General features: G+C 46.9%; 1 protein-coding gene across 5 annotated transcripts in view; it reads left to right on the top strand.

Moving 5' to 3' along the window:
* MGAT1 (mannosyl (alpha-1,3-)-glycoprotein beta-1,2-N-acetylglucosaminyltransferase) overlaps positions 1 to 20,728 on the top strand; it is a 26,356-nt gene extending 5,628 nt beyond the window's left edge. For 2 of the 5 annotated variants that reach the window (XM_006106779.3, XM_006106781.3), the window contains one exon: positions 18,171 to 20,728. In XM_006106779.3, coding sequence (XP_006106841.1) covers positions 18,288 to 19,631 — 1,344 coding nt within the window. In that variant the 5' untranslated portion in view covers positions 18,171 to 18,287 and the 3' untranslated portion in view covers positions 19,632 to 20,728. Of the gene's footprint in view, positions 1 to 2,766; positions 2,790 to 17,169; positions 17,290 to 18,170 lie in introns of those variants that run through there. The other 3 variants (XR_002827196.1, XM_023747560.1, XM_006106780.3) reach the window with 3 other exon arrangements.
* The last annotated feature ends 3,078 nt before the right edge of the window (positions 20,729 to 23,806 follow it).

The following is a 23,806-nucleotide window of genomic DNA, read 5'->3' as shown; positions in this document are numbered from 1 at the left end:
TCCAAAACCCCACACAGCTTCCTGTACACAAGTTACAGGGGTTCCTTCTTCTCAGCCGCAAAGGAAGACTTAACTTAATGTGAAAAATATGTAAATGGCAAGAAAACTTTTTTCCTGTTTGCTGCTGGGTGTGGAGTAGGGGCTCCCGGGACGTGCACGGTCCCATCTTGTAAACTGTGGGGCCGCAGAGACGTGCAGGCCGGTTTGCATCTCCACAGAACAGCGGGGCGGGCGAGGCTCCACCGGGTTAACCCTCGTCCTGTGTGTGTTTACTTAGTCTTTGCTTTAGAACCGCGATGTTCAACCTTTTCCGTCTCATGGCACACAAACTAATCACCAAACATTTTTATGATCTGACAGAAGCGGAGGAATAATTTTGGTTCATTCACACCAGGTGGCTGTTATTGTGTTGGCTGTTGTCCTTTTTGTATTTGACAGTAAGGAAAAGAGGTCAGTGCCTCTGACTGCATAGCGAGGCATCGCATGTGTTAACAATTCTTGCAGCGCACTCCAGGGTATGTAGCCTTTTCTCTCAGATGTCTGTCCTCCAGGCCCTGCCTCCCAGGTGCGTCACTGCTGCCTGACCCCATCCTGGAGACCACTGAGCTCCGGGTCCCCACTCCTGTGTCCTTGTTCTCATAGTTAGGACGCATGGTAGCGCGTCTCCCCTCAGTGGCATATGTGACAGCTTAAACTCATTTTCTCTTCGTCATCAGAGATCAGGGACTTTGATGATCCAGATCGACCCTCTCTCTCTTCACATGAGGGCACCAAGTCACAAGGGGTCAAGTGCCTTGCCCGGGGCACCTGTTTGCTGGTGCTGGATTGCCTGAAACCCAGGCCTTCATGCTTTTGTTGGGCTAGCATCGTACTTCCTGCTTGCCTTCTCTTTTCCAGGATATAACCTGCACCCTTTCTGTCCTAGGTCTTATTTTCTAAGCCCTTGAATTATTTAGTGTTTCTTCTCTGACTCCCTTTCAGTTCTTCCATCCTTCTGAAATTATGGAGCCTGGTATGTGATACAGGAGTCTAGTGGAGGTCTAATATTGAACAAGAAAGTAATGCAGTTAGGTCTTCATTACTTGTGCCATGTTCTTTTGTTTTCTGGATATTTTAGGTAGTGCTTTTTTTTAAAAGATATTTTTTATTGATTTCAGAGAGGAAGGGAGAGGGAGAGAGAGATAGAAACATCAATGATGAGAAATTCATTGAGCGGCTGCCTCCTGCATGTCCCCTACTGGGGATTGAGCCCTCAACCCAGGCATGTGTCCTTGACTGGAATCGAACCCGGGACCCTTCAGTCCACAGGCTGACACTCTATCCACTGAGCAAAACCGTCTAGGGCTAGGTAGTGCTTTTTAACATACTAAGCAAGGCAGAAATAGAAGGGAAAGTCTGTCAATATTCCTTCAGCTCCTCTACTTTTAAAAAACTAAATATGACTTCTCCATTATTGCCTACAATGGGAAGTTGACTATCTGGGGTTCTCTTGCTATTTAAGAAACATTTTTACCAGAAAGAGGGACCTGGCTGGAGAATGCCATGGAATTAGAATGTTAGAAAGGGATCTCACAGCTCCTAGGCAGCCCTTCAGATGAAGAAATGGGGACCCATAGGGGATGGTGGGGCTTGCCCAGTGCCTCCTGGGTTTTGGCTGAGGGTTTTATGTATGAAAAAGGCTCCCACTATGGTGCAGGTGTCTTTGTACTTGGTGGTGTGGACCAGCTGTATGTCACTTCCCTAAAGAAAAACTGAAGCAAGTCAAAAACAGTTTTGAGTCTGTGCCTTGCAGACAAATGTCATTAATAACAGAACATGAGAGACTCAAGTCAGGGTTCTGGACTGTTGATCTATTTTAGAAAGGAAGGTGTGGCAGATTGTATTTTCCCAGAATGGCACACCCGTAAATATCCAGTCCACAGGTTACAAGCAGACATTGTCCTCCTGCCACCCGGTGGTGGGTTTGAGGTTCTCCCCCTTTGAATGTGGGCAGGGACTGTGATTCTCCTGACCTGTGCGTAAGGCAGACGTGCTCCAAGGCTGGATCCTGGAAAGGATACTTAGCTTGATGTCTTTCTTGGGACTCTCACCTTTGGAACGCAGCCATCATGTTCCGAGGAAGCCTAGGCCACCTGGAGAGGCCCGTGGAGGGTTCCAGCCAGTGCTCCAGCTACTGTCTTAGCCAACACCAACATCAGCCTGCAGACATGTGAGAATAAGCATTTAGGGGAGCCCATCCCCAGCTTTTGAGTTTTCTAGCTGAGGTCTCAGACATTGTGGAGCAGAGGCAGGTCATCCCCTCTGTCCCACTGTCCGAAGTCCTGACCTCTGGACACTGTGAGAGGGAATACATGATTGCTCTCGTTTTAAGCCAGTAAGTGCTTCCATTCAGCAGTAGATATCTAATGAGGAAGGGGATGTGAGTAGACGCAGCCTTCCGAGTTTGGGCGTGGGGCCTGAGCACAGAGGCAGGAAGAACTCTTGCCCATGTCAAGGCTACATAAATTCTGTTTCACTCATTGTTTCAGGTACTTTTTGCCTCATAATGAATCACCCCAAAACTTAGTGACTTAAAACAACAGAATCATTTTATTCCTACCTCAGCTACGTGGTTCTTGCTCCTGGTCTTCTGTGAAGTTGCAGTCAGATGTGGCTGAGCTGGGGTCATCTGAAAGGCTTCCTCATGTCCAGTCAACTGGAATACCTAAGGGTGTCCTGTCCATGTGGCCTGGACTTGCTCTTGCATTGGTGGCTGGAGGGTCCACGAGCAAGCATCTCAGGAGCACCAGGTGGAAACGATTGCCTTTCGTGACTAGTTTCAAAGTCACACGTCAAAGGGAGAGAACAGACCCTCCTCTCCCACCGCTGGACGAGGACTGTCCTCGTTGACGTGGGACTTGTCATAGTCGTCTTTGGAAAACGTACTCCTTCACTCATGCTGCTGGTTGGGCTTGTTGCTCCTTGATTTAGTTAATAATGCAGGCAGTCCTCCTTCCAACTGCTTGTATTTTATACGTGTGCCAAGCTGTGATAGGCTTAGAGGTCATAGAGCGTTTTTCCTACGGAGCCAGGGAGGGCACGGCCACAGATTCTGTTATAGTGTGGAGGACAGACACAGATGTGGAGAGAGTGGTGGGAGTATAGTCATGCGAAGACTAACCTGAACTGGGCTGTAAAAGATGTGTGAGTGCTTGCAAGTGGGGCAGTGGATAGTACTTCAGGATGAGGAACCAGCCAGAGCAAAGACACAGCAGCGCACAAGTATACTTCTGGGGGAAATAAGTAACCTGCTGAAGCCAGGGGTTGGGGTTCGCGGGGTAGTGGTTGGAGGTGAGTTTGAAAAGCGATGTTTGAGTCAGTTTGTTGTGAAGACTGTGTGTCATAATACTAAGTTTAAGTTTTATTCTGCAAGCAGTGACAGCCTCATGGTTTTGTTGTTGTTGTTGTTGTTAATCCTCATCTGAGAATATTTTTTCATTGATTTTTAGAGAGAGGAAGGGAGGGGTAGAGACAGACAGAGAGAAACATAGATGTGAGAGAGACATATTAATTGGTTGCCTCCCACACGAGCCCCCACCAGGGTCAGGGTTCAAGCCTGCAGCTGAGGTACATGCCCTTGATGGGAATCGAACCTGGGGCTCTTCAGTTCAAGGGCCAATGCTCTGTCCACTGAGTCAAACCAGCCAGGACAGCCTTGTGACTTTCAAGATAGGTCAGTGTGTGACCAGGCGTGCATGGTAAGAAGGGTGTTTGTCCTCTGGGGGACTTTGCTTAGAGGGAAGCAAGGTTAGTGATAGGACAGCTGAGAGGCCCCATCACTAATTCAGGCTTAAAATAATATTTTATGCCCTAGCCAGTTTGGCTCAGTGGATAGAGCATCGGCCCGGGGACTGAAGGGTCCCAGGGTTGATTCTGGTCAAGGGCATGTACCTTGGTTGTAGGCTTGATCCCTGGACCAGGTCAGGGCAACCAATCAATGTGTCTCTCTCACATCGATGTTTCTCTCTCTGTCTCTCCTCCTCCCTTCCACTCTGTCTAAAACTCAGTGGAAAAAATATCCTCGGGTGAGGGTTAACAACAACAAAAAATAATATCTATATATAAAGAGCCAGGGGCCGTCACATCCGAAACAACCAAACAGACGACCAAACAGGCTGAGTGGGGCAACAAGGTCGGCAGGGGGGTTAGTGAGGGACGACCAAACGACTGAGAATCAGGCTGCGTGGGGCGACCAGGCTGGCAGGGGGCGCAGTTGGCGGCAACCAGGCTGGTAGGGGGAGCAGTGAGGGGCAACCAGGCCAGTGGGGGGGGGGGGGCAGTTCTTTTTAAAATCCAAAAAATTTTAAAAGCCAGGCTGGCAGGGGGTCCAGTTAGGGGCAATCAGACAGGCAGGCAGGTGAGCAGTTAGGAGCCAGCTGTCCTGGATTGTGAGAGGGATGTCCTGGATTGGAGAGAGTGCAGGCTGGGCTGGGGGGACCCCCTGCCTGCACGAATTTTGTGCACTGAGCCTCTAGTCTATATATATAAAAACCTAAGCGACCGTTATGACTGGACAACCAGCCCGTAGCTATGATGCGCACTGACCACTAGGGGGCAGACGCTCAACGCAGGAGCTGCCCTGGTGGTCAGTGCTCTCCCACTGGGCGAGATGGCCCGATCACCCCAATCGCCGGCCAGGCTGAGGGACCCCACCCTTGCACGAATTTGTGCACCGGGCCTCTAGTTTTATAATAAGGAAAAACTGTTCAGATTAAAGTGTTTGAGGCCTTCAAATGGGATAATGGCAGTGAGTAACTGTCTCTTTCATTTTCATAATTCTGAAATTCTTGTGGCTGGATGTGTTTCAGAATTTAGAATATTTTGGATTTTGAAAAGATGACCTGAGCCCTACCCAGTTTGGCTCAGTGGATAGAGCATCGGCCTGCGGACTGAAGAATCCCAGGTTTGATTCCGGTCAAGGGCACATACCCGGGTTGCTAGCTCAATCCTCAGTAGGTGTGTGCAGGAGGCAGCCAATCAATGATTCTCTGTCATCATTGATGTTTCTGTCTCCCTCTCCCTCTCCCTCCTCTCTGAAATCAATAAAAATATTTTTTAAAAAAAAGATGATCTGAGAACCATATGATTTCACTTATATGTGGGATATAAAACTGAAACTCATAAACATAAACAACAGTGTGGTGGTTGCCAGTGGCTAGGGAGTGGGTGAAGTGGACATAAAATATGATTTGACTTTGGATGATGGACACACAGCATAATATATAGATCTTGTATCAGAATCTACACCTGAAACCTATATGATCCTATTAACCAATGTCACCCCCATGTATGTATGTAAATAAATAAATAAATAACGATCTGGTGCATAAATGATGTAGTGTTAGGTCTGGAGCAGCACACCATAATGCAACATATTTATTTCTGTAGCAAAATGTATGACTAGTCACACTAAGTGGGATAAATAAAGACTATAAATAGCCTCACATTAGATTAGATCAGATTTCACCAAATGAGGGTAAGTCGGATTTTACTGCCAAATGAGTGTAGAAAACTTCTGTTTTTCAGCTCTTTGTGGACTTGGGAATTGCCGTTAAGGGATTGTGGGTGTGTGGCCAGTTTTTAGGTCACAGCAAATCTCTTGAATGTTGAGGATCCCAGCACAGCAGTTTGGCACACGAGGCAGCTGATCCTCATCCCCAAGTAGCTTGTGGCTGAGAGATTTGACAGATGTTGAGCAAGAGGTGCTGGTGCTGATGGTTTGAAGGGGAGGTGGAGCTCCCCGAGTCTTTAGACATCAGGAAAGTTGTCCTGGTAGATATATGGGTCAGAGCGCACCAGGCGAAGACAAGGAAGAGCAGATCAGGCACATTCAGAGGCCCTGAGGTGGGCTGGGGTGTTTGGGGCCTGGAAGGAAACAGTAAGAGTGGAGCAAAGCCAGCCAGCAGGAAGGGGACAACTGAGTGACTGGCTAGTGTGTATATTGTCATGTGCCAGGCACTGTTCTAAACACCTGATAAGGATTATCTCACCCAGTCCTCACAGCATCCAATGGGGTATTTGATGAAGTGAGAAAATTGAGTCTCAGAGATGTGAAGAAATGTGGGGCGATGCCAAGCATGGCCCCGGGCTCTCCGGCTTGCCCTTGTTACTCCCATATCTTCCTGATGGTAGGACTCAGAGCAGTGCTTCCTGGAGGAGTATGTGGGCTCTGCTGGCCCAAAGGGCTTGCTCGTCTCTAGGGCACAGCCGGCTGCTAGAAGTGCACGCACTCAGGTTTGTGCCTGCACCCGGGCCAGAGAGTGGACAGTCTTGCTCTGGAGAATGTGTGCACAGCAGTAGGAGACGGCACTGGGACTCGAACAGCCTGTGTGGGGAAGCTGTGGGGTTGGGGAACGGGTGTGTTGTGTTCTTTTATGGCAAGAGGAACAAGTTCTGTTTGGGAAGTTAGAGAAAAGGGTCATGGGTTGGTGCTAAGGCGGAGGCCTGCCTGTACTGTGGCAGCTGTTTCCTGTTGGCCATGGGGCCTTCAGAAATTGCTTTGATCTGCGTGGTGAAGGTTCAGACATGGACCACATCCTGAGGGGGAGTGAGGAAGAAACTGGAAAGCCTGATTGGCATATGGTCACTGAGAAGATAGGAAGTTAATGTAAAGTAAAACGGAAATAGACTTGAGGTTTCTGAGAAGGCTGGGGGTGTGGAGCCGCAGGTGGGTGGTTTCTGGGAGGAAAGACAGGTGGTTCGGTGCTGGCAGGCACTGAGGGCGTCTCCAGGTCCCTTCAGAGGCCCTTCAGGACCAGCCCCTTCGAGACTGTGCCTGCTTGAGAGCCCAGGAGCACAGAGATCGCATCTGGACCAAGGTTTTGACCAGGATTAGAGAACTGGGCTGTGAGGCAGAGGGTATCTGGCAGAGAAGCTGGCATGGGAGGGCACATACCTGACTGTTTGGGGTGTAAAGGGGCAAGACCAGAGGCAGGAAGGCGAACAAGAGAGTTCACGTGGTCAGGAATGGCTGCTGTCCAGGAGTTGGAGGGTGTGGTAGATCCTTTCAAGTGTGGAGAGACGGCATGGCCATGGCATACTCAGCCCCAGGGCGCCTTATGTGCCATGCCAGCTCAGCCTGGTTTGGTGACCTGGGGGGGGGGGGTGGGGTGCGGTGAAGGATGGAGAAAAGACAGACAAGAGAATGAGCTGGGTCTGGGTGGGATGCTGCTCCCGGATGGAGAGACAGCGCCACGGACTACAAACCGTGTCTTTATTTTATAGCCAGATTCCACGGGGCAAAGTAAGGGCGTGGTCAAGATGTTTACAGCATTCTCGTGGGTTTCGATCCTACTCAACTACATGCACCAGAACTCTATCAAGCCCATATCACTCAGGCACGTGGGGCCATGTGTTCGGACCATAGGTTCAAGCTTACAACTATAGCTGTTGGCTATAATTGTGCTGGGAGGACTTGCACGTGGCAATGAGAGGACTGTGCCCTCTCATTAGTCCGAGGCTTAAACCTGTCCAAACACTAGCCGCTCTCCACATTCAAGTCATGGAATCTGGCAGATTGAGGGGTTAGTGGGACTCTGTTTCTTGTTGGGTGTGTGTCCCAGCCCCTTTCCCGAGCCTGGTAGACAGCAGGTGTGTGTTGCGTGTCGTTGAGTGATTGAGGAATTCAGGACACAGGGGTTATCCCATCGCCCTTAACTGCTGTGCCCAGGGGTGGGCAAAAGCAGGTTTACAGTTGTTTGTTTGGAAAATACAACAATTAATAAAGAATAAAAGAATAAACTCTGTGCTTTTCAATCCTCACAATTATAAACCTACTGTTGCCCACCCCGTATTCCAGTTTTGCCATTTGACTGACCCAAATAAGTCCTTAAAAAAAAACACAGTTTAATTGAGGTGTAATTGACATATCGTAAACTGCATGTGCGTATAAGTGTGAAGCTCTTGTCACATATCCACCCTCCAATTTCCTCATGCGCCTTTGTTAGACCTCACTGCCCCATCCCTAGGCAACCACTGATTTTCTTTCTGTCTTTATAGATTACTTTGTATTTTTTGAGGTTTATATAAGTGGATTCATAGTGTATGTACTTTTTTTTGGCCTTTCACATCTTGCTTAATTACTTGAGATTCATCCATGTATTGTGTATATCAGTAGCTTCTTCCTTTTTATTGCTAAATATTATTCCATTGTATGGGTAAATCACAATTTGTTTTTTCATAGTTCCTTGTTTATGGATTTTTGGGTTGTTTCCAGATTTTGGCGATTATGAATAAAGCTGCTATAAACATTCCATATAGGTTTTGTATGGGCATATGTTTTCATTTCTCTCGGATATATATCTAGGAGTGGACTTGCTGGGTCATATGGTAATTCTCTGTTTAGCATTTTGACAAACTGACACTGTTATAAAAGGATATTAGTTTCATACCTCACACTATATACAAAAATTAACTCAAAATGAATCATGAACCTAAATGTTAAACCTAAAACTATAAAATTAAAAAAGAAAACAGGGAAAAGTCTTTGTGACTTTGGGTTAGGCAGAGATTTTAGATACAATGCATGATCCATAAAAGAAAAGCCCCTAATAGTTAGACATTATCAAAGTTAAGAATTTCCTTTCTCTGTTGACACTTAGGATGTAAGGACAAGTTTCTGCATTTGTATCAGTCGGATGGGTGAGGAATGTTATCTCAATTAGTTTTAATTTACATATTTTTAATATTTTATTGATTTTTTACAGAGAGGAAGGGAGAGGGATAGAGAGTTAGAAACATCAATGAGAGAGAAACATTAATCAGCTACCTCCTGCACAACCTCTACTGGGGATGTGCCGCAACCAAGGTACATGCCCTTGACCAGAATCGAACCTAGGACCCTTCAGTCTGCAGGCCGACGCTCTATCTACTGAGCCAAACCAGTCAGGGCTACATTTTTCTTATTATGGATCATCTTTTCATATGTCTAAGGACCATTTTAGTGTCTTTGCCCTTGTCTTTTAGACAAATATTTTTGGCCATTTTTGCTCTCAGGTGTTTAAATTTTTTGCCTATAAGGTATTGGTTCTTTATGATGTATATTGCAAATATTCTCTTCCAGTTTGTCATTTGACTTTTTACTTGGCTTATGTGTTTGTTTGTTTTTTGAGGATATTTTTCATTGATTTGAGAGAAAGAGAGGGAGACATAGAGACATAGGTATCGATATGAGAGAGAAACATCGATTGGTTGCCTACTGCACCTGCCCTGACCAGGAATCGAACCCGCACCCTTTGGTGTACAGGATGACGCTCTAACCCACTGGCTTATGTGTTTTTAGCCGTGCAAAAGTATTTTATTTATTATTGTATCAGGATTTTGACTCGTTTAAAAAGCCTTTCCCTATACCCAAGTTATAGAGGTTTTGATCCATGTTTTCTTCTAGCACTTTATTTTTAATGTTACTTTTAATTGATTTTTAAAATATATTTGTATTGATTTCAGAGAGTAAAGGAGAGGGAGAAAGAGATAGAAATATCAATGACGAGAGAGAATTGGCTGCCTCCTGCATGCCCCCTACTGGGAATCAAGTCCATAACCCGGGCATGAGCCCTGACTGGGAATCGAATTGTGACTTCCGATTCATGGATTGATGTTCATCAACCAGAGCCACACCAGCTGGGCTATAGTTGTGTGTGTGTGTGTGTGTGTGTGTGTGTGTGTGTGTCCCACTGAAGCACACTGAGCTACTTGGAAGTTATTCTTGTGTACAGATCTAATTTTATTTTTTCCAAATAGCTATATAGTTGTTATAAGTAATAAGACCATATTTTGCTCCAGGATTTCTAAACATTAGATTTCTATGTGTAGTTGGGTCTATTTCTGGAGTTTAAATTCTATTCCATTGAGGGGAGAAACCAAGATGGCAGCATAGGTAAACACCTGAACTTGCTGCTGCACACAACCACATTAAAACTACAACTAAAAGACAAAACGAATATCATCCAGAACCAGGGGAAGGCTGGCTGAGTGGAAATTCTATAACTAGAAGGAAAGAGAAAAGCGCATTGAGTCCTGTAGGAGGTGCAGAGGTGTGGAAGTGTGGAGGTACGGAGGCGCTTGCGAAAGGGGCTGGCAGCTGGGTACACTGTTGTCTTTTTCAATTGGGAGGGAGATACAAGCTCCCCACTGCTCTGAACTCCAGTTCTGGGTGAGAATCTGGGGATCTAGACTCATACCGAGAGAAACTGGACTGTCTAGCATTGGGCCAGAACTTGAGGGCGTCTTTCTCACAGAGGTGCTTGCAGCGATCATTGTTCCTGCACAGGGCCGAGGGACACAGAGACCCAGGGACCTATCCGGGGGAGGGCTGACGGGCAACCATTGCTGTTTGCTCCTCCCTGGTGATTCCCTGAGACCCCACCCCACCCAATTTACAAACCCACCCAAGCTGTGTGTAGAGGCTTTTGCATACGAATGGCCTGGCCTTTCTCCCCCTAAAAACCTGTCAAACTGCAGCTGGGTCAGGGAACCCCAGAGCTTTCAAAAGAAGGCCTAAGGCTAGTCAGCAGCCTGCATTGCTTCACAGCTGGGCCTCATCTGGGCACCTTCAAGCCCCAAACAAAGAGGAGGAATTTGCAGATCTCTCTGTAGCTCCTGCTGGGTGGCTTCAGGCAGTGGCTGACTTTGCACCTCCTTGGAGATCCAAGAGCCAGTGTACCTGGTGGTCAGAGAGAGACCATCCAGATTAAAATTCTTCACATCCATGAGACACACTCAGGGGGCAGACTCAGTGAGTGCCAAAGTCCCACTGAAGCAAGTCCTGCCCCATAAGGGTGTCTCCAGCACAGAAGTTCTCCCATTGTAGACACAACTGGTCCTCACAGCCAATTGGTCTAGAGGTCCATTCCTCCCAGTGATACCAACAGCAATCAAGGCTTAACTACAACAAGACTGTGCACACAGCCCACAAATGAGTGCACCAAGAGTGTCCACCTCAGGTAATTAGGGAGGCTGAGCCACTGGGCCCTATAGGACACCTAGCACACAAAGCCACTCTATCAACACAGGGAAGCAGCCAAAATGCGGAGACAGAGAAACAGGTCACAAATGAAAGAAATGGAGGGAAGCAAACTATTGAATATAGAGTTCAAAACCATGGTTATAAGGCTACTCAAGAATCTTCTAGAAATCTCCAAGAAATATAGTGAGACCCTCAAGGATATGAAAAAGGATCAATTAGAAATTAAGCATACACTGACTGAAATAAAGAATAATATACAGAGATCCAACAGCAGACTAGAGCCGTGGTCGGCAAACTGCGGCTCGCGAGCCACATGCGGCTCTTTGGCCCCGTGAGTGTGGCTCTTCCTAAGCCTTAGGAGTACCCTAATTAAGTGAATAACAATATACCTACCTATATGGTTTAAGTTTAAACAATTTGGCTCTCAAAAGAAATTTTTTAAAAAAAATATATTTTATTGATTTTTTACAGAGAGGAAGGGAGAGAGATAGAGAGTTAGAAACATCCATGAGAGAGAAACATCGATCAGCTGCCTCCTGCACATCTCCTAGTGGGGATGTGCCCACAACCCAGGTACATGCCCTTGACCGGAATGGAACCTGGGACCCTTCAGTCCGCAGGCCGACGCTCTATCCACTGAGCCAAACCGGTTTCGGCTCAAAAGAACTTTTAATCGTTGTACTGTTGATATTTGGCTCTGTTGACTAATGAGTTTGCCGACCACTGGACTAGAGGATCCCAAGAATCAAACCAAAGATTTGAAATACGAAGAAGCAAAAACTACCCAACCAGAAAAGCAAAAGGAAAAAAGAATCCAAAAATATGAAGATAGTGTAAGGAGCCTCTGGGACAACTTCAAGCGTACCAACATCCAAATTATGGGGGTGCCAGAAGAAAAGAGAGAGCAAGATATTGAAAGTCTATCTGAAGAAATAATGACAGAAAACTTCCCCTACCTGGTGAAAGACATAGACTTACAAGTCCAGGAAGCGCAGAGAACCCCAAACAAAAGGAATCCAAAGAGGACCATACCAAGAGACATCATAATTAAAATGCCTAGGGCAAAAGACAGAGAATATTAGCAGCAAGAGAAAAACAGTTAGTTACCTACAAGGGGGTACCCATACGACTGTCAGCTGATTTCTCAACAGAAACTATGCAGGCCAGAAGGGAGTGGCAAGAAATATTCAAAGTGATGAATGCCAAGAACCTACAACCAAGATTACTCTACCCAGAAAAGCTATCTGTTAGATTTGAAGGTCAAATAAAGAGCTTCACAGACAAGAAAAAGCTAAAGGAGTTCATCGCCACCAAACCAGGATTATATGAAATGCTGAAGGGTATTCTTTAAGAAGAGGAAGAAAAAGAAAAGGTAAAGATAAAAATTATGAACAACAAAGTGACAACAAATACATATCTATCAACAAGTGAATCTAAAAATCAAGTGAATAAAAAATCTGATGAACAGAATAAAGTGGTGAATAGAATATAATCAGGGGCATAGAAAGGGAGTGGGCTGACAATTCTCTGGTGGAAGGGGGTATGGGAGGTGTGGGAAGAGACTGGACAAAAATCGTACACCAATGGACGAGGACAGTGGGGAGGGTAAGGGCAGGGGGTGGGGTGGGAACCGGGTGGAGGGGGAGCTATGGGGGGAAAAAGAGGAACAACTGTAATAATCTGAACAATAAAGATTTATTAAAAATAAAAAAAAATTCTATTCCCTTGAATGATCTGTTTATTTACATACCAGCGCTACATAGTTTCTTTGTTTTGTTATTATTAATCCTCACCAGAGGATATTTTTTCCATTGATATTTAGAGAGAGTTTAAGGGAAGGGGGAGGAGGGGAGAGAGAGAGAGAAACATTGATGTGAGAGAGACACATCAATTGGTTGCCTCCCACACGCGCCACGACCGAGGTCCAGGGATTGAACCTGCAACCTAGGTACGTGCCCTTGACTAGACATCGAACCCACCACCCTTCAGTGCCCAGGCCAACGTTCTAACCACTGAACACACAGGCCAAAGCAGTGCTAAATCGCTTTAGTGATAGAGGCTTTGTAATGTATAGTATTTTACTATCTGTTACAGTGAGTCCCTCTCCTACTTGCTTGCATTATTTTACTAGATATTGTTGCAGGTTAATTTTTTCATGAGAACTTTACTAGGAGTATCGGTTAATAATGCGGATTTTGTAATCAAAGAAAACGATAATTTCAAGAGAAACATCAAACGTGCTTTATTCAAAGTAATGTCCATCGCTAGCTACACATTTTCCCCATCTTTCAGGTAATTTGTGGGTAACATCTCAATAGAACTTATCTTGTTTTGAGGAAAACCATTCAGAGACCCAATTCCACTTCTTCGTATGTTCTGAAGTGCTGCTCAGAAAGTGCGTGTGCCATTGATCGGAACAAGTGGTCATCTGAAGGAGCACGGTCTGGTGAATACGGTGGGTGGGTTCATGCTTCCCAGGCAAGATCTTTTAACGTGTCTTTAACTGGTTTTGAAGTGTGTGATGGTATGTCATCATGAAGCAAAATTACTTTGCCGTGTCTTCTGGCCCATTCTGGTGGTTTTACGATCAAAGCGTGGTTCAAATTGATTATTTGTTGTTGGTAGCGATCAGTGTTAACAGTTTCACCTGGTTTTAGAACAGCCGTGGGCAAACTACGGCCCGCTGGCCGGATCCGGCCCATTTGAAATGAATAAAACTAAAAAAAAAAAAGACCGTACCCTTTTATGTAACGATGTTTACTTTGAATTTATATTAGTTCACACAAACACTCCATCCATGCTTTTGTTCCGGCCCTCCGGTCCAGTTTAAGAACCCATTGTGGCCCTCGAGTCAAAAAGTTTGCCCACCCCTGTTTTAGAAGCTCATAATATGCCACACCTTCCTGATCCCACCAAACGCAGAGCATTGTCTTCTTTCTTAAGCGATTTGGCCTTGCAGTCGATGTTGATGGGTGATCTGGATCAACCCATGATTTTGTGCCTTTGTGATTCTCAAAATAAATCCACTTTTCATCGCCAGTCACAATTTTTTTTTTTTATTAAATCTTTATTGTTCAGATTACATTTGTTCCTCTTTCCCCCGTCCCCAAACTCCCCTCCTCCCAGTTCCCGCCCCACCCTCCGCCCTCACTCCCCACCCACTGTCCTCATCCATAGGTGCACGATTTTTGTCCAGTCTCTTCCCGCATCTCCCATTCCCCTTTCCCCCCCAAGAATAGTCAGTCCATTCCCTTTCTATGTCCCTGATTCATTATAATCACCAGTTCATTCTGTACATCAGATTATTTATTCACTTGATTCTTAGATTCACTTGTTGATAGATGCATGTTTGTTGTTCACAATTTGTATCTTTACCTTTTTCTTCTTCCTCTTCTTAAAGGATACCTTTCAGCATTTCGTATAATACTGGTTTAGTGGTGATGAACTCCTTTAGCTTTTCCTTATCTGTGAAGCTCTTTATCTGACCTTCAATTCTGAATGATAGCTTTGCTGGATGAAGTAATCTTGGTTGTAGGTTCTTGGTATTCATCACTTTGAATATTTCTTGCCATTCCCTTCTGGCCTGCAAAGTTTCTGTTGAGAAATCAGCTGACAGTCGTATGGGTATTCCCTTGTAGGTAATTGAGTCTCTTTCTCTTGCTGCTTTTAAGATTCTCTCTTTGTCTTTTGCTCTTGGCATTTTAATTATGATGTGTCTTGGTGTGGTCCTCTTTGGATTCCTTTTGTTTGGGGTTCTCTGCACTGCTTGGACCTGTAAGTACATTTCTTTCACCAGGTGGGGGAAGTTTTCTGCCATTATTTCTTCAAATAGGTTTTCAATATCTTGCTGTCTCTCATCTTCTGGCACCCCTATAATTCTGATGTTTGTACGCTTGAAGCTGTCCCAGAGGCTCCTTACACTATCTTCGTATTTTCGGATTCTTTTTTCATTTTGCTTTTCCGGTTGGGTGTTTTTTGCTTCTTCGCATTTCAAATCTTTGGCTTGATTCTTGCGCTCCTCTGGTCTGCTATTGGGTATAATATTCTTTATTTCAGTCCGTGTATGCTTAATTTCTAGTTTCTTTATCATAGCATCGAGGGTCTCGTTAGTTTTCGTGAGGCTCTCCTCAAGTTTATTGCAAGCCCTCAAAATTGCGTCTTTTAACTCTATATCCTCCATTTCTGTCATGTTTTTTTGTCTCCGCATTTTTTATGCTTTCTTGGTGCACCCCCTTGTGGTCTTTGTGTGCAGTCTTGTTCTAGTTAAGCCTTGATTGTTGTAGTTAATACTAGAGGGATTTGACCACCAGGCCGACTGGCTGTGAGAATCAGCTGTGGGAAAACTTCTGTCCTCTGGGGAGGTGCTAATCTAGCCTTTGCCTGAGGCGATCCGGCAAATGGCTCTGCGCAGGGCTTGGGCGGGGCGGGATCAACAGGGCGGGCGGAGGGAGCAGTTATGGCTGCTCTCAGTCCCGTTCCCAGAGGCTCTGCTTCTCAGAACCCCGGCAACCGCTGCAAACCTCGGAGAGAAAGCTGCCCTCACGTTCCAACTGATGCTAGACAATCCCGCTTCTCCCGTTTGAGTCTGAGTCCCTAGAGACTCGCCCGGATCTGGAGCTCAGAGTCTGAGACTCCCTCCTGATTGAAAACGACAACCGTGCCCTCAGCCACCAGCCCGCTTTGGGTGCGCACCTCCGCACCTTTAAAATTTTCCACACTGCACCTCCTCTGAGCCTCGGAATGCTGTTGTCTTTCCTTCTAGTTGAAGAGTCTCTCCTCAGCCAGCCTTCCTGTGGTTCTGGGTGATGTCTGTTCCGTCTTTTAGTTGTATTTTTGAAGTGGTTGTTTGCGGCAGCAGTCTCCAGTGTTTACCTATGCCGCCATCTTGGTGGTCTCCGCCAGTCACAATTTGATGCAAAAAAGCCTTTCTTTCGTGCCGTTGAAGCACCATTTTACTGGTGACTTTTCAGTTTTCCATTTGTCTTTCGTTCAGTTGATGTGGCACCCATTTTCCTTCCTTTACAATCTTTCCCATTGCTTGTAAACGATCGGAAATTGTTTGCTGAGTAACGTTTAATCTTTCTGCAAGTTGTTTTTGAGTTTGACACACACCTTCATCCAATAATGCTTGTCATTGTTGGTCTTCAAACTTTTTCGGTTGACCTGGACGTTCCTTGTCTTTCACATCGAAACCATCACTTTTAAAGCGTTTAAACCAGCGTTCACAAGTATTTTGAGATGGAGCATGTTCACCATAAGCTTCCTGAAGTATATGATAACTTTTTCTTCAAAATAAAGTAATGAATTAAAACTTCCCGCAAATGCTCTTTTTTTTTTTTTCATGAAATTCGGCATTTTTAAGCGTAAAAATATCTATGATGTTAACACCTTCAGAAAATTTGACATATGAAGTTTTGAAGCTTGCTGTCAATGCAACAAAATAGCATACACATCAAATCGCATATATTTCAACATAGTATGTGTAACTCCATCTATTGAAAAAAAATCCGCATTATTAACCAGTACACCTAGTAGTGTCTGTCTGTCTAGCTCAGCCGTGGGCAAACTACGGCCCGCGGGCCGCATCCAGCCCGTTTGAAATGAATAAAACTAAAAAAAAAAAAAAAAGACTGTACCCTTTTATGTAATGATGTTTACTTTGAATTTATATTAGTTCACACAAACACTCCATCCATGCTTTTGTTCCGGCCCTCCGGTCCAGTTTAAGAACCCATTGTGGCCCTCGAGTCAAAAAGTTTGCCCACCCCTGGTCTAGCTCCATAGAAAGGTATCCTTATTGAGAATTTTTATTATGCTGAGATGTCCTATTCAAGAACAAGGGATTTTTAAGTCTTTTGTGTCTTTTAGGAGATACAGTTTTTTCATATAAGTTTTGACTATTCCTTGTTAAGTTTATTCCTAAATAGTTTATTGTCTTCATGGCTATTGAAATAGGGTTTTCTCATGTATTGTTTCTTCTAATGAGTTATTTGTGGGTATGAAGGCTATTGATTTTTGCATGTTAATTTTTATATCATGAAACCTTGGTCATTTCTTTGATTGTTTGGGTTGGTTTGATCATTGATTCTCGTAAAATTTTCCAGGCATGTTCTCACAGAATCAGCAAATAAGGATAGTTTGCCTCTTTCCCATGTCTTCACTGTTAATTCTGTTCTGTGTTCCAGTTGCACTGGCTGATCCCTCCAACGGAATGTTAAATAGCCATGTAGATCGCATGTGCTTGGCATTGCTGGTGGGAATGCCTCCGGTCTTCCTTACTGAACAAGGTGCTGGCTTTAGTCCTGAAGTGTGATATTTGACTTTGATTAATTCAGTAATCTTTGGGCATTTTGATTTATAATGGGAGGCAGCTGGTCCCATCCATCCTCCCCCTGAGCTCTGGTTAGAAGATGGGAAATGAAATCTGTCAGGTAGGAAGGGGAGAGGTGGGGTTCCTTTGCTTCTTTTCTCCCACCAACATCACTTTACCCTTCAAACATATACAGGTATTGCTTTTCTGAGGACTCACGAACTCATTATATATATATAAATAAAAGTGTAATATGCTCATTAGACCGGACTTCCTTCGGACAAAGCCCGGGCTGCGAGGGAAGCCCGGGTCCTGGGTGCCTGCTGGAAGCCGGAGGGAAGCGTGGGTCCCGGGTGCCAGAGGGAAGTTGGTACTGGCAGCCAGAGGAAGGCCTACTCTTGCACGATTTTCGTGCATTGGGCCTTTAGTGTGTGTATATATACATACACACATATATATAAATATATTGATTGATTGATTGCTTTCAAAGAGGAATGGAGAGGGAGAGGGAGATAGAAACACCAGTGATGGGAGGGAATCACTGACTGGCTGCCTCCTGCATCCTGGGCATGTGTCCTGACCAGGAATTGAGCCATGACCTCCTGGTTTATAAGTCGACGCTCAACCACTGAGCCACCATGACTGGGCCAAACTCATCTTCGAATGGGGAAGCATGTTGTCCCAGTCCTATTCTCTTATTCAGATGACCACCCAGAGGGGATGGGCAGTTCTTTTCTAAGAGAGCCCTGGAGTACCTGCCTCCTGTACTTTTCACCTGTTCCTGGAATACCCCTCACCCCACCCCATGCTGCCACATGCCTTTGTGATGATGGCTGCTGTTCTCTGTTCTCTCCCTAGGTGCATGGCTGCTTCCTAATCCCAAAGCCCAGAGGACACATTCCTAGAACTGTGCGGGTGAGGCCGGCCAGCAGGGCAGCTTGAGCGCCCCTCTCGTGGCTCCCCGCGGGGGCCAGGATGCTGAAGAAGCAGTCTGCAGGTCTTGTGCTGTGGGGCGCCATCCTCTTTGTGGCCTGGAACGCCCTGCTGCTGCTCTTCTTCTGGACGCGCCCTGTGCCCAGCAGGCTGCCCTCAGACAGCGCTCTGGATGACGACCCCACCAGGCTCACCCGCGAGGTGATCCGCCTGGCCGAGGACACCGAGGTGGAGCTGGAGCGGCAGCGGGGGCTGCTGCAGCAGATCTGGGAGTACTCTGTGCGGCGGGGCCAGCGGTGGAGGGTGCCCACTGCCGTCCCACCTGTGCCGCCACGAGGGCCTGTGACCTTGCCGCCAGCTGTGATCCCCGTCCTGGTCATCGCCTGTGACCGCAGCACTGTCCGGCGCTGTCTGGACAAGCTGCTGCAGTATCGGCCCTCAGCCGAGCGCTTCCCCATCATCGTCAGCCAGGACTGTGGGCACGAGGAGACAGCTCAGGTGATAGCCTCCTATGGCAGCGCCATTACACACATCCGACAGCCCGACCTGAGTACTATTGCGGTGCCACCCGACCACCGCAAGTTCCAGGGCTACTATAAGATCGCGCGCCACTACCGCTGGGCACTGGGCCAGATCTTCCACAAGTTCAAGTTCCCCGCGGTGGTGGTGGTGGAGGATGACCTGGAGGTGGCCCCGGACTTCTTCGAGTACTTCCAGGCCACCTACCCGCTGCTGAGGGCCGACCCCTCCCTCTGGTGCGTGTCCGCCTGGAACGACAACGGCAAGGAGCAGATGGTGGACTCGGGCAAGCCTGAGCTGCTCTACCGCACCGACTTCTTCCCCGGCCTGGGCTGGCTGCTGTTGGCCGAGCTGTGGGCCGAGCTGGAGCCCAAGTGGCCCAAGGCTTTCTGGGATGACTGGATGCGGCGGCCTGAGCAGCGGCAGGGCCGGGCCTGCCTGCGGCCTGAGATCTCCAGAACCATGACCTTCGGCCGCAAGGGTGTGAGCCACGGGCAGTTCTTTGACCAGCATCTCAAGTTCATCAAGCTGAACCAGCACTTTGTGCCCTTCACCCAGCTGAATCTGTCGTACCTGCGGCAGGAGGCCTATGACAGGGATTTCCTTGCCCGCGTCTATGGCGCCCCTCTGTTGCAGGTGGAGAAAGTGAGGACCAGTGAGCGGAATGAACTGGGGGAGGTGCGGGTGCAGTACACCAGCAGGGACAGCTTCAAAGCCTTCGCCAAGGCCCTAGGAGTCATGGATGACCTCAAGTCGGGGGTCCCCAGGGCCGGCTACAGGGGCATCGTCAGCTTTCTGTTCAGGGGCCGCCGTGTCCACCTGGCACCGCCGCAAACCTGGGAGGGCTACGATCCCAGCTGGAATTAGTGCTGCCTGTCTCTCCCGGCCCCTTCCTTGCCACGGCACATGCTGAGACAGACTGCCGTCCTGGCTGCACCCTCCTCTCTGTGTCTCTCTTGGGTCCATTTATCTTTTTATTTTATTTTATTTTATTTTTGAGTGGCATTCGAGTGCACAAATGAGAAGGTGAAGATGACTCGCCCATTGAGAGGTTCAAATCAGGGGAAACTTTCTGGGGTACGTTGGGGGACATTGAGCAAGAAGTCACTGTGTGGTAGGCAGAGACGGCTTGTTGGGGCCACATGCTTTCGTGTGCCAATTTTTCTCCTGGGGCCTCTGCAGAGAGGCTGGCAACTTGAGTTCTCTTGCCCAGGCCGCTTTTCCCTGTCCTGGCTCTCACGGCCAGGCATGGGCCCTTCTCTTGTGCCTGACCCCGCCCCCATTTGGAGGGGGAGCTGGGTCCGGTGAGAAGAGAACAGACAGATTTGTGGCCAGAACGAGACCAAGCAAAGGGGTTTTGTCATCTAGGTCTGGGCGGAGTTTGTTAGGTTGTCAGGGTTTATGCCTCCCGCCTATTTCCCCCTCTTTTCCTCTCTCCTTATCACAGCTCTTCTTTCCCTGCAGCCTAGCAGTTATGATTCCAAGATGGAAAATTGAAGGGGAAAAGTAAGACCTTCACCAGAGCCCTGGCCAGTTTGGCTCCTCCCTGGCAGTGGGGGAAAGGGGATGGGGGAAGCTTGGTGTGCGGGGCACCCTCTCTTATCCTGCCTCGAAGAAACAGAAGCTGTCCCTCAGCCCATCCTGTCTGCACGCGGGTCCTTTCCTGTCATTCCAGGAGGGTTCTGAGCCGGCTTGCTGGGAGGGAGGTTAGCTCCTCCCTGAGACCTTGGCTTTTAGAGGTCCCCTCAGTGTGAGGCAAAGCAGCCAGGACAGGATGACCCACACAACCCTCCTTCCTGTGCCCACCCCACCCCTCAACACCCTGTATCTGTTCAGGTTGGGATGCAGATGGGGGCTTGGAGAGCAATGTCTGTGCTTTTGTTTCTTGCCCGACCTCAGTTCATGGAAGAAAGTTGAAGCTGCAGAATTATTTTCAAAAATAAAAGGCTGAATTGTCTGAAAAACGTGTGTGTGTATGTGTCCTGGAAAAGGAGGAGGGGATGGAAAAGGAGATGAGGATGGAGGAGGAAAGGAAGAGGGGGAATGAAGACTACAGGAAGGCTGAGCCGGCAAGAGGAAGTGCATCGGCAAGAGGAAGTGCATCGTTTGGAGGAAGGAAAGCAGATGACGAGGAGGAGGGGGCAGAGCACAGGAAAGCTGCGGAGTCTGGTGTAAACAGAGTCCAAGCTTGAGTATGGACAGGACCCACGACCATAATCATCTCTAGAGGTGGCTTCCTGTGAGACCTGGGCGGGAGGAGAGCTCAAGTGGGCGCTGTGTGCAGGGTGCCCTCTGCTGGCTCAGGCAGCATTTCTGGGCCTCAGGGACTGCCCCTGACCTCCAGGATGCAGAGCTGATGCTCTGTCAGCTTAAGAAACATTCCAGCCTGTAGAGAGTTTTTGTGTTTATTTGAGCCAAACTGACAATTGCCAGGAAGCAAAATCTCAACGGATGGAGATAATGCTCCAGAGAATGGCAGTCTTGCATGTTATTTTCTACATTACAATCAAAAGAGAAGACCGCCAGAACCGGTTTGGCTCAGTGGATAGAGCGTCGGCCTGCGGACTCAAGGGTCCTGGGTTCGATTCCGGTCAAGGGCATGTACCTTGGTTGCGGGCACATCCCCAGTGGGGGGCGTGCAGGAGGCAGCTGATCAATGTTTCTCTCTCGTTGATGTTTCTGGCTCTATCCCTCTCCCTTCCTCTCTGTAAAAAATCAATAAAATATATTTTAAAAAAATAATTAAAAAAAAAGAGAGAAGACCTCAGTGAGTGGGTTACATGAAATACATGAAACCCTTGGTGACAGAGTAGGAGAGGTGGGAGAAAGCAAAGCGGGAAACCTCTGGGCTTGCATAAAAAGTAAATGATAGACACATGCTGCTTTTACACAGGTGGGTGCAGGGTAGTTAACAGTCAACCATTACCTATAACAACGAGAGGATGTGTAGTGTCTGCCCTGAGCGGTCAGGAAAAAGGCAAGTTACCCTGACATTCCAAAGGTATAGGCTCAAGATGAAAGTTGGCCTTTGTCAGGGAACATTCTAGCCTAGGACATGACTACCCACCATAAACTGCTTTTAGTTAAAGGGTTTAATTTCAGCCCTGGCCAGTTTGGCTCAGTAGTTAGAACGTTGGCCTGTGGACCAAAGGTAAAGGGTTCAATTCCCAGTCAAGAGCACATACCTCAGTTGCATGTTTGATAGCCAGCCCTAGTTGGGGCACGAGCAGGAGGCAACCAATCAATGTGTCTCTCTCACAGATGTTTTTCTTTCTCCCTCTCCTTCCTTTTTCCCTTCCACTCTCTCTAAAAAATCAATGGAAAAAATATCCTCGGGTGAGGATTTTTAAAAACGTTTTAGTTTCAGACCATCCTATGTGGTTACTTTGAGTCTCTGCGTTTTTAAGGCTGCCATGCAGGCCTCAGAGCCTGTCGGGTTTAGTTTGTGGTCCCTTTTCATGCACTCCTGGTGAGCTGTGGCAGTGACCAGGACCCCCGCGTGAATGCCTTTTACACTGCCACTCAGAATGCACATACTGGCTAACGTTTTCTGGAACTTTCACCCATATCGTGTAATGCATTCCGAGAGTGTCTATTCGCCAGTTTGTTTAAATGCTGCTGTGACCTACCCACTTGATTCCATTAATGGATTTGAAAACTGCAGGCTTTGTTGACAGACACCATTCTGGAGCTTCACACCAGACGGGCCAGCGGTCAGTGGGCAATCACTTGGTCACTACCGGAGCAGCTGTGGCCCCTCTTCCGGGCTCAGGAATTCCCAGTGTGCTTGAAACCGGACCAGGAATGGGTCTGGGCTGCCTGTCACTACTTGAGCCAATTAAGCAGAGACAGGGTTGAATAGATATGAGCGTTTTTATTTTCCAATATTGCGGGCAGCATGGGAGAGCAGCAGGTCATCCACAAAAATCATCTCTGCTGTCTCCCCCTCTTTCCCTCTTAAGCCAGCTCATATATTGGGTAGAAAGACAAAAATCACATGGGGAAGTAAGCAAAAGGAATACGAATGGGAATGGTTACATACCACAGGCAATGTGGGCTGAGGGTTGCAAAGGGCGGGCACCTCCAGGACTCCATTGCTTTGGCAACAAGGTTGTTAATCTTTCCTTGATGATAGGCAGTTCTCTTCTCTGATAAGGAGAATGGACCACGGACCACATTTCAACTCCCAGCCAGATCAGAATGTGCTTTCTTTTTTTTTTTTTTTTAATCTTTATTGTTGAGATTATTACAGATGTCTTATTGTTGAGATTATTACAGATTATTCCCCCCCATAGCTCCCCTCCACCCGGTTCCCACCCCACCCCAGGCCCTTGCCACCCTCTTGTCTGTGTCCATAGGTACTGCATACATGCATATAAGATTTTTGTCTAATCTCTTCCCACACACCCCCACACCCCCTTCCCTCTGAGAATTGTCAGTCTGTTTCATTTCCATGCCCCTGATTCTATTCCATTCACCAGTTTATTCTGTTCATCAGATTTTTTATTCACTTGATTTTTAGATTCACTTGTTGATAGATATGTATTTGTTGTCACTTCGTTGTTCATAATTTTTTATCTTTACCTTTTTCTTTCTCTTCCTCTTCTTAAAGAATACCCTTCAGCATTTCATATAATACTGGTTTGGTGATGATGAACTCCTTTAGCTTTTTCTTGTCTGTGAAGCTCTTTATCTGACCTTCAATTTTAACAGATAGCTTTTCTGGGTAGAGTAATCTTGGTTGTAGGTTCTTGGCATTCATCACTTTGAATATTTCTTGCCACTCCCTTCTGGCCTGCATAGTTTCTGTTGAGAAATCAGCTGACAGTCGTATGGGTACTCCCTTGTAGGTAACTAACTGTTTTTCTCTTGTTTTTAAGATTCTCTCTTTGTCTTTTGCCCTTGGCATTTTAATTATGATGTGTCTTGGTGTGGTCCTCTTTGAATTCCTCTTGTTTGGGGTTCTCTAGCTTCCTGGACTTGTAAGTCTATTTCTTTTCACCAGGTAGGGGAAGTTTTCTGTCATTATTTCTTCAAATAGG

Source organism: Myotis lucifugus, unplaced genomic scaffold (assembly GCF_000147115.1).
Source record: "Myotis lucifugus unplaced genomic scaffold, Myoluc2.0 scaffold_907, whole genome shotgun sequence".
In the NCBI taxonomy this organism is placed as follows: domain Eukaryota; kingdom Metazoa; phylum Chordata; class Mammalia; order Chiroptera; family Vespertilionidae; genus Myotis; species Myotis lucifugus.
This window is presented reverse-complemented; position numbering and strand designations above follow the sequence as displayed.